The following is a 16,400-nucleotide window of genomic DNA, read 5'->3' as shown; positions in this document are numbered from 1 at the left end:
GGTTCTGCAACTGGCGGCCCGCGGCCCGCAGTGGATTTTATTTAATCCCAGAGGTTGCTGAGCAAAATAAAAGTATATATTGTTGAACACAAAAGACTGTAAAAAAAACAGCAAATCAGCTCCAAGTGATTAACATTTAGTAAATCTGTTCCAAAGTATTCTCGGGCATGATAGAGAGACATATGTGACCGTATACAAACGTAAGCAAGGTTTAATATGATTATGTTTTAGTCAAATATAATATATGTTTGGGCTTCTTGCAGTCAATTTGCAGTCTAAAAATTATTTGTAATTATGTTCCGGTCCCATGACCGTCCACTCATGAAAAAATCTGCCCGCAACTGAATCTAGTTGATGATCCCTGATCTATGGAGAAGGACCTCGCTGGAGAAGCCCCTCTTCGAGGTCCACCATCCGTTTTCATTGGCAGAGGCTTTCCAGACAGACGATGAGCAGTGTGGGGTTCGTATATATACTGAAAATGCAACATGTAAAGTGAAGGTCCCATGTTTTATGAGCTGAAAAAAAAAAGATTCCAGAAATTTTCCAACCCCAAAAAAGCGTATTTCTTTCAAATGCTGTGCAGAAATTTGTTTACATTCCTGTTAGTGAGCATTTTCTCCTTCACCAAGATAATCCATCCACCTGACAGGTGTGGCATATCAAGAAGCTGATTAAACAGCATGATGATTACACAGGTGCACCTTGTGCTGGGGGCAATAAAAGACCACTCTAAAATGTGCAGTTTTGTCAGACAACACCACAGATGTCTCAAGTTTTGAGGGAGCATGTAATTGGCATGCTGACTTCAGGAATAATGAATGTTAATTTCTCTACCATAAGCCACCTCCAATATCATTTTAGAGAATTCTTTACCTGTGGGATCGTCTGACACCAGCCACCTGGACAGCTAATGAAATTGAGGAGTATTTATGTCTGTAATAAAGCCCTTGTGAGGGGAAAAACTCATTTTGATAGGGTGGGCCAGGCTCCCCAGTGGGTGGGCCTATTGCACTCCCAGGCCCACCCACGCCTGCACCACTTCCCAGTCATGTGAAATGCATACAGTACCTGTCAAACGTTTGGAAAAACCTTCTCATTCAAGGGGTTTTCTTTATTTCTTAACTTCTTTCTACGATGTAGAATAATAGTGAAGACATCAAAACTATGAAATAACACATATGGAATCATGTAGTAACCAAAATAGCCAAAAGAGTGTTGAACAAATCAAAATATATTTTGTATTTGAGATTCTTCAAAGTAGCCACCCTTTGCCTTGATGACAGCTTTGCACATGCTTGGCATTCTCTCAACCAGGTTCATAAGGTAGTCACCTGGAATGCATTTAAATTAACAGGTGTGCCTTCTTAAAAGTGAATTTGTGGAATTTCTTTCCATCTTAATGCGGTTGAGCCAATCAGTTGTGTTCTGACAAGGTAGGTGGTATACAGAAGATAGCCCTATTTGGCAAAAAACTATTCCATATTATGCAATAGCAGCTCAAGTAAGCAAAGAGAAATGACAGTCCATCATTACTTTAAAACATGAAGGTCAGTCAATCCAGAAAATGTCAAGGACTTTTACAGTTTCTTCAAGTGCAGTCGCAAAAACCATCAAGCGTTATGATGAAACTGGCTCTCATGAGAACAGCCATAGGAAAGGAAGACCCAGAGTTCATTAGAGTTAACTGCACCTCAGATTGCAGCCCAAATAAAAGCTTCACAGAGTATACGTAACAGACACATCTCAACATCAACTATTCAGAGGAGACTGCATGAATCAGGAATTCATTGTCAAATTGCTGCAAAGAAACCACTACTAAAGGACACAAATGATAAGAAGAGACTTGTTTGGGCCAAGAAACACGGGCAATGGCAATTAGACCGGTGGAAATCTCTCCTTTAGTCCGATGAGTCCAAATTGGAGATTTTTGGTTCCAACCCCTGTGTCTTTGTGAGAGATAGAGTAGGTGAATGGATGATCTCTTCTTCTGTGGTTCCCACCGTGAAGCATGGAGGAGGAGGTGTGATGGTGTGGAGGGGGGGGCTTTGCTGGTGACACTGTGATTTATTTAGAATTCAAGGCTCATTTAACCAGCATGGCTACCACAGCATTCCGCAACAATACGCCATCCCTGCTGGGTTGGACTTAATTTGACTATCATTTGTTTTCAACAGGACAATGACACAACACACTTCCAGGCTGTGTAAGGGCTATTTTACCAAGAAGGAGTGATGGAGTGCTGCATCAGATGATCCCTCCACATTTCTATGGTGGGGTTTTGGCTGTGGCTAGGCTAGGTGAGACAGGCCTCATAATATTTCATATTTCATATCGGGTGATTGTGGAGGCCAGATCATCCGATGCGGGAGTCATATTAGCATCCCATGCTAGTTGATGATAATCCTAGTCATATTAGCATCCCATGATAGTTGATGATAATCCTGGTCATATTAGCATCCCATGCTAGTTGATGATAATCCTAGTCATATTAGCATCCCATGATAGTTGATGATAATCCTAGTCATATTAGCATCCCATGCTAGTTGATGATAATCCTAGTCATATTAGCATCCCATGATAGTTGATGATAATCCTGGTCATATTAGCATCCCATGCTAGTTGATGATAATCCTAGTCATATTAGCATCCCATGATAGTTGATGATAATCCTGGTCATATTAGCTTCCCATGCTAGTTGATGATAATCCTAGTCATATTAGCATCCCATGCTAGTTGATGATAATCCTAGTCATATTAGCATCCCATGCTAGTTGATGATAATCCTGGTCATATTAGCATCCCATGCTAGTTGATGATAATCCTAGTCATATTAGCATCCCATGATAGTTGATGATAATCCTGGTCATATTAGCTTCCCATGCTAGTTGATGATAATCCTAGTCATATTAGCATCCCATGCTAGTTGATGATAATCCTAGTCGTATTAGCATCCCATGCTAGTTGATGATAATCCTAGTCATATTAGCATCCCATGCTAGTTGATGATAATCCTAGTCATATTAGCATCCCATGCTAGTTGATGATAATCCTAGTCATATTAGCATCCCATGCTAGTTGATGATAATCCTGGTCATATTAGCATCCCATGCTAGTTGATGATAATCCTAGTCATATTAGCATCCCATGCTAGTTGATGATAATCCTAGTCGTATTAGCATCCCATGCTAGTTGTTGCTTCTTTAGATGTCCCATCTTTCTATATTTTCTAACGGATAATTCCATCTCTGTCCCTGTGGTGCGCATTTTAAAACAGTATTTTTTCCCACAACATTTCATTTTGGAACATTTGCGATTAGGACTACATTGATGAAATAATAGTTTATCGGGATTTTAATATTCTAATCTGTTCCCTCAGCCTTATTAACTGATATGGCGTATAATCCTCTACATTGCTTTGATACGCATCATCGGGATTACAAAGTGGTTATGCGCAATGCCCACTACAAAATAAGTGGGTGGTATACCTGTGTATACAACACCACTGGATAGAAATGTGTTATCTAGAACAAACATGCCTCTGATTCTAAGACATCATGTCAGTTCTGTTCATGGTATTTCTTTCTGCAATGGTCCAAAACGTTTTGGTCCTGAATATGCCCATACACATCATACTATCACTACACCACTGGGTATCACTACACCACTGGGTATCACTACACCACTACACCACTGGGTATCACTACACCACTGGGTATCACTACACCACTGGGTATCACTACACCACTGGGCATCACTACACCACTGGGTATCACTACACCACTGGGTATCACTACACCACTGGGTATCACTACACCACTGGGTATCACTACACCACTACACCACTGGGTATCACTACACCACTGGGTATCACTACACCACTGGGTATCACTACACCACTACACCACTGGGTATCACTACACCACTGGGTATCACTACACCACTGGGTATCACTACACCACTGGGTATCACTACACCACTACACCACTGGGTATCACCACACCACTGGGTATCACTACACCACTACACCACTGGGTATCACTACACCACTGGGTATCACTACACCACTGGGTATCACTACACCACTACACCACTGGGTATCACTACACCACTACACCACTACACCACTGGGCATCACTACACCACTACACCACTACACCACTGGGCATCACTACACCACTACACCACTGGGAATCACTACACCACCACACCAATGGGCACTACTACACCACTGGGCATCACTACACCACTACACCACTGGGCACCACTACACCACTGGGCATCACTACACCACTACACCAATGGGCACCACTACACCACTGGACACCACTACACCACTGGGCATCACTACACCACTACACCGATGGGCACCAGTACACCACTGGGCACCACTACACCACTGGGCACCACTACACCACTGGGCATCACTACACCACTGGGCACCACTACACCACTGGGCATCACTACACCACTGGGCATCACTACACCACTGGGCATCACTACACCACTACACCACTGGGTATCACTACACCACTGGGTATCACTACACCACTGGGTATCACTACACCACTGGGCATCACTACACCACTACACCACTGGGTATCACTACACCACTGGGCATCACTACACCACTACACCACTGGGTATCACTACACCACTGGGCATCACTACACCACTGGGCATCACTACACCACTGGGCATCACTACACCACTGGGCATCACTACACCACTACACCACTGGGTATCACTACACCACTGGGTATCACTACACCACTACACCACTACACCAATGGGCACCACTACACCACTGGGCACCACTACACCACTGGGCATCACTACACCACTACACCACTGGGTATCACTACACCACTGGGCATCACTACACCACTGGGCATCACTACACCACTGGGCATCACTACACCACTACACCACTGGGCATCACTACACCACTGGGCATCACTACACCACTGGGCATCACTACACCACAGGGCACCACTACACCACTACACCCATGGGCACCACTACACCCCTGGGCATCACTACACCACTGGGCATCACTACACCACTGGGTATCACTACACCACTGGGCATCACTACACCAATGGGCATCACTACACCACTACATCCCTGGGCACCACTACACCACTACACCACTGGGTATCACTACACCACTGGGCATCACTACACCACTGGGCACCACTACACCACTGGGTATCACTACACCCCTGGGCACCACTACACCACTGGGCATCACTACACCACTACACCACTGGGCATCACTACACCACTGGACCACTGGGCACCACTACACCACTGGGCATCACTACACCCCTGGGCACTACTACACCACTGGGCACCACTACATCCCTGGGCACCACTACATCCCTGGGCACCACTACACCACTACACCCCTGTGCACCACTACACCACTGGGCATCACTACACCACTACACCCCTGGGCACCACTACACCCCTGGGCACCACTACACCACTACACCACTGGGCACCATTACACCACTACACCACTACACCACTGGGCATCACTACACCACTGGGCATCACTACACCACTACACCACTACACCCCTGGGCACCACTACACCACTGGGCATCACTACACCACTGGGCATCACTACACCACTGGGTATCACTACACCACTGGGCATCACTACACCACTACACCACTGGGCATCACTACACCACTGGGCATCACTACACCACTACACCACTACACCCCTGGGCACCACTACACCACTGGGCATCACTACACCACTGGGCATCACTACACCACTGGGTATCACTACACCACTGGGCATCACTACACCACTACACCAATGGGCACCACTACACCACTGGGAGACGAGTGGAAGGAGCCTTTACCAGGGCTAGCTGCACTATATTCCAGGCCCTGGTCTACGATGTGCTCCGGGACATGCTGAACCGGTTTGTATTTGTCTACCTCCACGACATAATTGTCTTTTCCCATTCAGGGGTCTAGCACCCTAGCCAGGGCTCTAGCACCACATCCAGTGCTCTAGCACCACAACCAAGGCTCTAGAACCACCACCAGGGCTCTAGAACCATCATCTGGGCTCCAATTTGTAAGTCGCTCTGGATAAGAGCGTCTGCTAAATGACTTAAATGTAAATGTAGAACCACAGCCAGGGTTCTAGAACCATATTCAGGGCCCTAGAACCACCAACAGGGCTCTAGAACCACCACCAGGGGTCTAGAAACACAGCCAGGGCTCTAGCACCCCATCCAGGGTTCCAGAACCACATCCAGGGTTCCAGCACCACATCCAGGGCTCTAGAACCACAACCAGAGCTCTAGAACCACCACCAAGAGCTCTAGAACCACAGCCAGGGCTCAAGAACCCCACCCAGGGCTCTAGCACCACATCCAGGGCTCTAGCACCACAGCCAGGGCTCTAGCATCACAGCCAGGGCTCTAGTTTGTGCTATCCATCCATTGTTGATATTGTCAGGAGAGATAACCTACATTTGTTGTCTCTGGTCTCCTAACATCTGATGTTTGTGAGTGCCCAGATCAACAAACCTTCAAAGAGCACGTCCTCAAGCTTTGTTTAAAACAGTTGAATTCATTCCTCAAGGCTTCAAAAAGTTGTCTTAATAATTGTGTGATGTTTTTGGTCATGACCTTACACTGAGCTTATTAAATATCTAACGGAATTCAATGTACTGTATATCTAGTCTGAAAATGTAAAATATTGGATGTTCAGGTACTGAGAAGACATTTACATTACATTTAAGTCATTTAGCAGACGCTCTTATCCAGAGAGACTTACAAATTGGTGCATTCACCTTATGATTTCCTAACAGGAAGAAGACCACTTGACACTGGTAGCTCCCTCAGTGCTGTGTCCAGTACATGACTGGCATCACAAACAGCTGTGACAAATTCAATTGAGTCCCACAGGTATTTTAATGTTGATAGAAATATGTTCACTTAGAAATTCTCTGACCAAATGTGGTTAATCCATAACCATACATCCTCTAATAGTGGGCCTATCAACAGTCTATCACCATACATCCTCTAATAGTGGGCCTATCAACAGTCTATCACCATACATCCTCTAATAGTGGGCCTATCAACAGTCTATCATCATACATCCTCTAATAGTGGGCCTATCAACAGTCTATCACCATACATCCTCTAATAGTGGGCCTATCAACAGTCTATCACCATACATCCTCTAATAGTGGGCCTAACAACAGTCTATCACCATACATCCTCTAATAGTGGGCCTAACAACAGTCTATCACCATACATCCTCTAATAGTGGGCCTATCAACAGTCTATCACCATACATCCTCTAATAGTGGGCCTAACAACAGTCTATCACCATACATCCTCTAATAGTGGGCCTATCAACAGTCTATCACCATACATCCTCTAATAGTGGGCCTATCAACAGTCTATCACCATACATCCTCTAATAGTGGGCCTATCAACAGTCTATCACCATACATCCTCTAATAGTGGGCCTATCAACAGTCTATCACCATACATCCTCTAATAGTGGGCCTAACAACAGTCTATCACCATACATCCTCTAATAGTGGGCCTATCAACAGTCTATCACCATACATCCTCTAATAGTGGGCCTAACAACAGTCTATCACCATACATCCTCTAATAGTGGGCCTATCAACAGTCTATCACCATACATCCTCTAATAGTGGACCTATCAACAGTCTATCACCATACATCCTCTAATAGTGGGCCTATCAACAGTCTATCACCATACATCCTCTAATAGTGGGCCTATCAACAGTCTATCACCATACATCCTCTAATAGTGGGCCTAACAACAGTCCATCACCATACATCCTCTAATAGTGGGCCTATCAACAGTCTATCACCATACATCCTCTAATAGTGGGCCTATCAACAGTCTATCACCATACATCCTCTAATAGTGGACCTATCAACAGTCTATCACCATACATCCTCTAATAGTGGGCCTATCAACAGTCTATCACCATACATCCTCTAATAGTGGGCCTATCAACAGTCTATCACCATACATCCTCTAATAGTGGGCCTATCAACAGTCTATCACCATACATCCTCTAATAGTGGGCCTATCAACAGTCTATCACCATACATCCTCTAATAGTGGACCTAACAACAGTCTATCACCATACATCCTCTAATAGTGGACCTAACAACAGTCTATCACCATACATCCTCTAATAGTGGACCTAACAACAGTCTATCACCATACATCCTCTAATAGTGGGCCTAACAACAGTCTATCACCATACATCCTCTAATAGTGGGCCTGACAGGGTGATGTGTTGTATCTTGTGACAGGGTGATGTGCTGTATCTTGTGACAGGGTGATGTGCTGTATCTTGTGGCAGGCTGATGTGCTGTATCTTGTGGCAGGGTGATGTGCTGTATCTTGTGACAGGGTGATGTGCTGTATCTTGTGGCAGGCTGATGTGCTGTATCTTGTGGCAGGGTGATGTGCTGTATCTTGTGACAGGGTAATGTGTTGACAACATGACCTCCCGAGTTGCGCAACGGTCTAGGACAATGCATCTCAGTGCTAGAGGCGTTACTACAGACTCTGGTTCGATTCCAGGCTGTGTCCCAACCGGCCGTGATTGGGAGTCCCATGGGATGGCTCACAATTGTCCCAGCATTGTCGGGGTAAAAAGATCTTTGTCATATTCATACACTGTGTGGTTTGAAAATAAAATAATTTAAAAAATAAAACAAAATAAAAGGTTGATATTTTGCCCGTCGTAAAACATTACCTCAACCCAGGGCGGATGCCACAAATCCTAGAAGCAGAAGAGCCTTCATTATGTTGTCAGTGTACACTAACTGTCTTCCTTCATAACGACTGAATCAAACTTGAAATGCACTTTAAACAAAGCCAGACTAAAGTCATTGGCACAAAAAAACCTCATTATTACTTTTGTTAAATAGCAAATAGCCTAAAGTTAAGGCAAACTAATTAGTATAACAGTGGCCGATTTATTCAACCTTAAAATGAGTAGCACATTGTTGGCAACTTTTTGAGGTTACTTCTTACGCGATCATGGAAAGTGTGCATGTTCTAGACAGCATGCAGAGGTCCCAGGTCAGTTGACATCTTCACATTTACTAAAATAGTCTGTGCAGAATCTCCAACAGCATTAATCACTTGAACTAAGCATTTTAAAATCGGACATGTTGGCTGGATTCACAACGAGTGGAGCTTTAATGGAGTATCTTACATGTGTGATTTAATGAAAGTTTGAATTTTATAGCATTTTATTTGAATCTAGCGCTCTGCATTTCCCCTGGCAATTGGCCAGTTGAGACGCTAGCCGCTAGCGTCTCCCCTATCCATAATTAATAATCCGTTATATGAATACAACGTATCTGACATTGTATTCCCATTTGAACTTGATCGTGCTTTTAAAAATGGTTGAACGTGCAGTGATAACACATTTAGGTGACGACTCAACCAAAAATCAGACATTGGTTTCCCTTTGTTGGTTGTGCTTTTAGATGGTTAGAATCATAGTGATAACACGTTGTGAATTCAACATACTTCTGGCTGTCTTTTTGTCTGGGTGAATAAAGGTTGAAATCTCATTGCTCAACGTCCCAACCAAAGATTACCCACATTTTGCCGTTTGAGAGGACGTGGTGTGTCCAGTGGGTTGGCTGGGGGGTTTTTGCATTCGTTCTGCTCAGATGCATTGTGGTGATACAGAACATTGCAGGTGGACCTATTTTAATGCACATACTATAGTATTTTGAGATTGTTTATCGATGGAAAGAGGGTTATACATTAAATGTATACTTCTTTTTCTAATACATACTGAGCAACAGAAACATCAGACACGACACAGGTGTTTGGAAGGGTGACTGGTTGAATAGATTACTACCCTGTGCCTCTCTTTGGCCCTATCGATTAGGAAATACAGAGCAATAACAAATCACAGGGATATGTACATATCTCAATTTTTTTCAGATTTATTAATATATTTATGTGTATTAGTGATGAACGGTACTTACAGAATAAAAAATATCTAGAGAACAATGTGAACACGTTTCAATACCACAATGACACCAGATCTGCCCAGACACAGAATATACACCCAATGTACAGAATCACCCTCATATATGTACTTAATGTATAGAATCACCTGGAGTGCTTCTGTTAAACTCGATCTTCATCGTCACGTCTCCCTAGCGCTGTTTCTGGTAATTTTCCTCAAATATTCCAAATCCTGGTTGTAAAATTCCACGAATAAGGAGAGATTATGCAGGAAATCAAGATTCCTCCACCAGGATTTCTGGACAACCTGGGAATTTTGGGATAGATCTCCGTAATCTCCGTAATCTCAGGTGCTATACTTTACAGTTAAAGCATAAGGTTTTGTTGGCGACACTAAATGAATTTCTCTCAGACCGATGCTACACATTAAACCTCTACATTTCCCTATACAAAGGCATTGCTATAAGAACACAGTTCCACAACACATCACACACACAATACCAGTCACATGGTGTTGGTACTACCAAACACAGTCACATGGTGTTGGTACTACCAAACACACAGTCACATGGTGTTGGTACTACCAAACACAGTCACATGGTGTTGGTACTACCAAACACAGTCACATGGTGTTGGTACTACCAAACACAGTCAGATGGTGTTGGTACTACCAAACACAGTCACATGGTGTTGGTACTACCAAACACAGTCACATGGTGTTGGTACTACCAAACACAGTCACATGGTGTTGGTACTACCAAACACAGTCACATGGTGTTGGTACCACCAAACACACTCACAGAAGTTACATAGATCATCAATTTTACAATTACAAGTAGAGCAGAGTCGTAGCCATCTTTCAGTGTATCGTGCACTAGCTAGGTGAGTCATTCTATTTGGCTGAGCGTGGGAGTGTACAGGCCTGTACGGTAGCCATCTTTCAGTGTATCATGGGAGTGTACAGGCCTGTACGGTAGCCATCTTTCAGTGTATCATGGGAGTGTACAGGCCTGTACGGTAGCCATCTTTCAGTGTATCATGGGAGTGTACAGGCCTGTACGGTAGCCATCTTTCAGTGTATCATGGGAGTGTACAGGCCTGTACGGTAGCTATCTTTCAGTGTATCATGGGAGTGTACAGGCCTGTACGGTAGCCATCTTTCAGTGTATCATGGGAGTGTACAGGCCTGTACGGTAGCCATCTTTCAGTGTATCATGGGAGTGTACAGGCCTGTACGGTAGCCATCTTTCAGTGTATGGGAGTGTACAGGCCTGTACGGTAGCCATCTTTCAGTGTATCATGGGAGTGTACAGGCCTGTACGGTAGCTATCTTTCAGTGTATCATGGGAGTGTACAGGCCTGTACGGTAGCCATCTTTCAGTGTATCATGGGAGTGTACAGGCCTGTACGGTAGCCATCTTTCAGTGTATCATGGGAGTGTACAGGCCTGTACGGTAGCCATCTTTCAGTGTATCATGGGAGTGTACAGGCCTGTACGGTAGCCATCTTTCAGTGTATCATGGGAGTGTACAGGCCTGTACGGTAGCCATCTTTCAGTGTATCATGGGAGTGTACAGGCCCGTACGGTAGCTATCTTTCAGTGTATCATGGGAGTGTACAGGCCTGTACGGTAGCCATCTTTCAGTGTATCATGGGAGTGTACAGGCCTGTACGGTAGCCATCTTTCAGTGTATCATGGGAGTGTACAGGCCTGTACGGTAGCCATCTTTCAGTGTATCATGGGAGTGTACAGGCCTGTACGGTAGCCATCTTTCAGTGTATCATGGGAGTGTACAGGCCTGTACGGTAGCCATCTTTCAGTGTATCATGGGAGTGTACAGGCCTGTACGGTAGCTGGGCTTGTAGCTACACGTAGATGTGTAAAATAGGACAAATACAGTGAGCTCCAAAAGTACTGGGACAGTAACAATTGAAATGGTACAATGACTACAAGGTTAAAGTGCTGACTGTTAGCTTTCATTTGACGTTATTTTCAACCATATCGGGTGAACCGTTTCAAATTACAGCACTTCTTGTACATAGTCCCCCATTTTAGGGAACCAAAATTATTGGGACAAATTCACTTATATGTGTATTAAAGTTGTCGAAAGTTTAATATTTGGTCCCATATTCCGAGTGTGCAATGATTACATCAAGCTTGTGGATACATTTGCTGTTTGTTTGTTTTGTTTGTGTTTCAGATTATTTTGTGCCCAATAGAAATAAAGGTTAAATAATGTATTGTGTCATTTTGGAGTCACTTTTATTGTAAATAAGAATAGAATGTGTTTCTAAACACTTCTACATTAATGTGGATGCTACCATGGTTACGGATAATTCTGAATGAATCATGAATAGTGATGAGAGAGAAAGTGACAGACGCACAAATATTATACCCCCCTCCCAAAAATGCTAACCTCCCCTGTTATTGTAATGGTGAGAGGTTAGCATGTCTTGGGGGTATGATATAAAATGCTAACCTCCCCAGTTATTGTAATGGTGAGAGGTTAGCATGTCTTGGGGGTATGATATAAAATGCTAACCTCCCCTGTTATTGTAATGGTGAGAGGTTAGCATGTCTTGGGGGTATGATATAACATGCTAACCTCCCCTGTTATTGTAATGGTGAGAGGTTAGCATGGCTTGGGGGTATGATATAAAATGCTAACCTCCCCTGTTATTGTAATGGTGAGAGGTTAGCATGTCTTGATGGTATGATATAAAATGCTAACCTCCCCTGTTATTGTAATGGTGAGGGTTAGCATGTCTTGGGGGTATGATATAAAATGCTAACCTCCCCTGTTATGGTAATGGTGAGAGGTTAGCATGTCTTGGGGGTATGATATAAAATGCTAACCTCCCCAGTTATTGTAATGGTGAGAGGTATGATATTTCTGCATCAGTAAATTTCTCACTCATCACTTTAATCTCAGCTACAGTATATTCAAAGCGAACATTTACTGAATGTGCAGTATAAATACTGCTTACATATCTATGTACCCGTGTGACAACAAAAAAACACGAATACCAAAGTACAGTAATAGTATTTCACATCAGTATTTAAACAGAAATAACGCAGCTGTTTTGTTCTAAAGCTGCATTACAATGAAATCTGTTAGCTAACCATGCACATCTGCTGTATGTTGTACAAGGCAGTGAACTAATCTGTCTCATGGACTCAACTCATATGATTCAGACACAAAGGAACATTCCCTCAGTATTAAATAGCCACGTTCTACCTGTATTTCTCTACAGTTCTACGGTACAACTTCTAACCACGGTTCAGTGCTTGGTATAACAGTTGGGGATGTATACCACATTGCACCCTATTCCCTATATAGTGCACTACTTTTGACCAGGGCCCAAAGGGCACTATATAGGGACTAGGGGGCCATTTGGGAGGCACCCACAATGTGTATTCCTTCATACTCCTCACTTGACACAACCAGAAGAGCCAAGGAATTACACAGCTACACATTCCTTCCCTCCTCACATCAGACATTGTTCTTGTTGGTGAGGTGCAGGGCCTCAGAGGGGCGGTAGGACAGGGTGGACATCTTAGAGATGATGGAGGGATGTGTCCCAGCCAGGCCAGCGGGGGAGCAGTGGAGCAGTAGGACCAGGTTCTTCCTGAAGTTCTGTCCCACGAAGCCGTAGAGGATGGGGTTGACACAGCTGGCGATATAACATAACATCAGATAATACTTTATTATTGTCAATGCAACGTTCCTAGCATGAAATCCAGCCATGTTTTGTGCTGTCATTCCACTCCTTGTTCTCTACGTTATATGCCAAACATGTTTAGCATGACAAGCAGTGGAAAGGAGTGGGAAGATAGAAAAATAGACAGGTACCAAGGGTAGATTTTCCCCAGTTAGGGTTAAAATTCGAACCAGTGACCTTCCAGTTGACCTTCCAGTTGCCTGCCCCTTTAACCTCTAGGTTATCTATCGTAGATACACTTAACATCTAATTCAATTACGTGAGATTTTAGTTCTGGGTTTTCCCAGATGAACCTCTAGGCTACCTGTTGAGAAATGCGATGCAGATGGTGAAAGGCATGGCCGTGTCGATGACGTCCACCATCACACAGTTAGTTATAACCTTTAGCTGGGCCAGGAGCTCCATGAAGTGGAATACCTAAGGTGAGGAAGATATTACATTAACTTTACAGCTCTAGAAAGATTAAAAGGACATTCCTCATCATTCCAAGAGAACATTCAGGGAGGAACAGGAAAACAACAGGATAACTGAATAATAACGAGATAATAACCAAATAATAACGAGATAATAACCGAATAATAACAAGATAATAACGGGATTTTTCAAAAATAATACCTGAATAATAACGGCGTAATAACTGAATAATAACAAGATAATAACTGAATAATAATGAGATAATAACTGAATAATAACAAGATAATAACTGAATAATAACGAGATAATAACTGAATAATAATGAGATAATAACTGAATAATAATGAGATAATAACTGAATAACAACGAGATAATAACTGAATAATAACGGATAATAACTGAATAATAATGAGATAATAACTGAATAATAACGGGATAATACCTGAATACGGGATAATACCTGAATAACAACGGGATAATAACTGAATAATAACAACAGGATAATAACTGAATAACAACGGGATAATACCTGAATAACAACGGGATAATACCTGAATAACAACGGGATAATACCTGAATAACAACAGGATAACAACGGGATAATACCTGAATAACAACGGGATAATACCTGAATAACAACGGGATAATACCTGAATAACAACGGGATAATACCTGAATAACAACGGGATAATACCTGAATAACAACGGGATAATACCTGAATAACAACGGGATAATACCTGAATAACAACGGGATAATAACGGGATAATACCTGAATAACAACGGGATAATACCTGAATAACAACGGGATAATAACGGGATAATACCTGAATAACAACGGGATAATAACGGGATAATACCTGAATAACAACGGGATAATACCTGAATAACAACGGGATAATACCTGAATAACAACAGGATAATACCTGAATAACAACGGGATAATACCTGAATAACAACGGGATAATACCTGAATAACAACAGGATAATACCTGAATAACAACGGGATAATAACGGGATAATACCTGAATAACAACGGGATAATAACGGTATAATACCTGAATAACAACGGGATAATACCTGAATAACAACGGGATAATACCTGAATAACAACAGGATAATACCTGAATAACAACAGGATAATACCTGAATAACAACGGGATAATACCTTAATAACAACGGGATAATACCTGAATAACAACGGGATAATACCTGAATAACAACGGGATAATACCTGAATAACAACGGGATAATACCTGAATAACAACAGGATAATACCTGAATAATAACGGGATAATACCTGAATAACAACGGGATAATACCTGAATAACAGCTGGATAATACCTGAATAACAACAGGATAATACCTGAATAACAACGGGATAATAACGGGATAATACCTGAATAACAACAGGATAATAGCTGAATAACAACGGGATAATACCTGAATAACAACAGGATAATACCTGAATAACAACAGGATAATACCTGAATAACAACGGGATAATACCTGAATAACAACGGGATAATACCTGAATAACAACAGGATAATACCTGAATAACAACGGGATGATACCTGAATAACAACAGGATAATACCTGAATAACAACAGGATAATACCTGAATAACAACGGGATAATACCTGAATAACAACAGGATAACAACGGGATAATACCTGAATAACAACAGGATAATAACGGGATAATACCTGAATAACAACGGGATAATACCTGAATAACAACGGGATAATACCTGAATAACAACGGGATAATAACGGGATAATACCTGAATAACAACGGGATAATACCTGAATAACAATGGGATAATACCTGAATAACAACATGATAATACCTGAATAACAACGGGATAATAACGGGATAATACCTGAATAACAACGGGATAATACCTGAATAACAATGGGATAATACCTGAATAACAACAGGATAATACCTGAATAACAACGGGATAATACCTGAATAACAACAGGATAATACCTGAATAATAACGGGATAATACCTGAATAACAACGGGATAATACCTGAATAACAACAGGATAATACCTGAATAACAACAGGATATTACCTGAATAACAACGGGATAATACCTGAATAATAACGGGATAATACCTGAATAACAACGGGATAATACCTGAATAACAACAGGATAATACCTGAATAACAACGGGATAATACCTGAATAACAACGGGATAATACCTGAATAACAACAGGATAATACCTG

General features: G+C 42.4%; 1 protein-coding gene across 2 annotated transcripts in view; it reads right to left on the bottom strand.

The window, feature by feature from the left end:
- Positions 1-12,804: 12,804 nt before the first annotated feature.
- LOC123990316 (type-1 angiotensin II receptor-like) overlaps positions 12,805-16,400 on the bottom strand; it is a 61,836-nt gene continuing 58,240 nt past the window's right edge. For both annotated transcript variants that reach the window (XM_046290910.1, XM_046290909.1), the window contains 2 exons: positions 14,054-14,166; positions 12,805-13,701 (listed from right to left, as the gene is read on the bottom strand). In XM_046290910.1, the coding sequence (XP_046146866.1) occupies positions 13,521-13,701; positions 14,054-14,166 (294 nt within the window). In that variant the 3' untranslated portion in view covers positions 12,805-13,520. The remainder of the gene's footprint in view (positions 13,702-14,053; positions 14,167-16,400) is intronic.

Source organism: Oncorhynchus gorbuscha, linkage group LG12 (assembly GCF_021184085.1).
Source record: "Oncorhynchus gorbuscha isolate QuinsamMale2020 ecotype Even-year linkage group LG12, OgorEven_v1.0, whole genome shotgun sequence".
Taxonomy (NCBI): Eukaryota; Metazoa; Chordata; class Actinopteri; order Salmoniformes; family Salmonidae; genus Oncorhynchus; species Oncorhynchus gorbuscha.
This window is presented reverse-complemented; position numbering and strand designations above follow the sequence as displayed.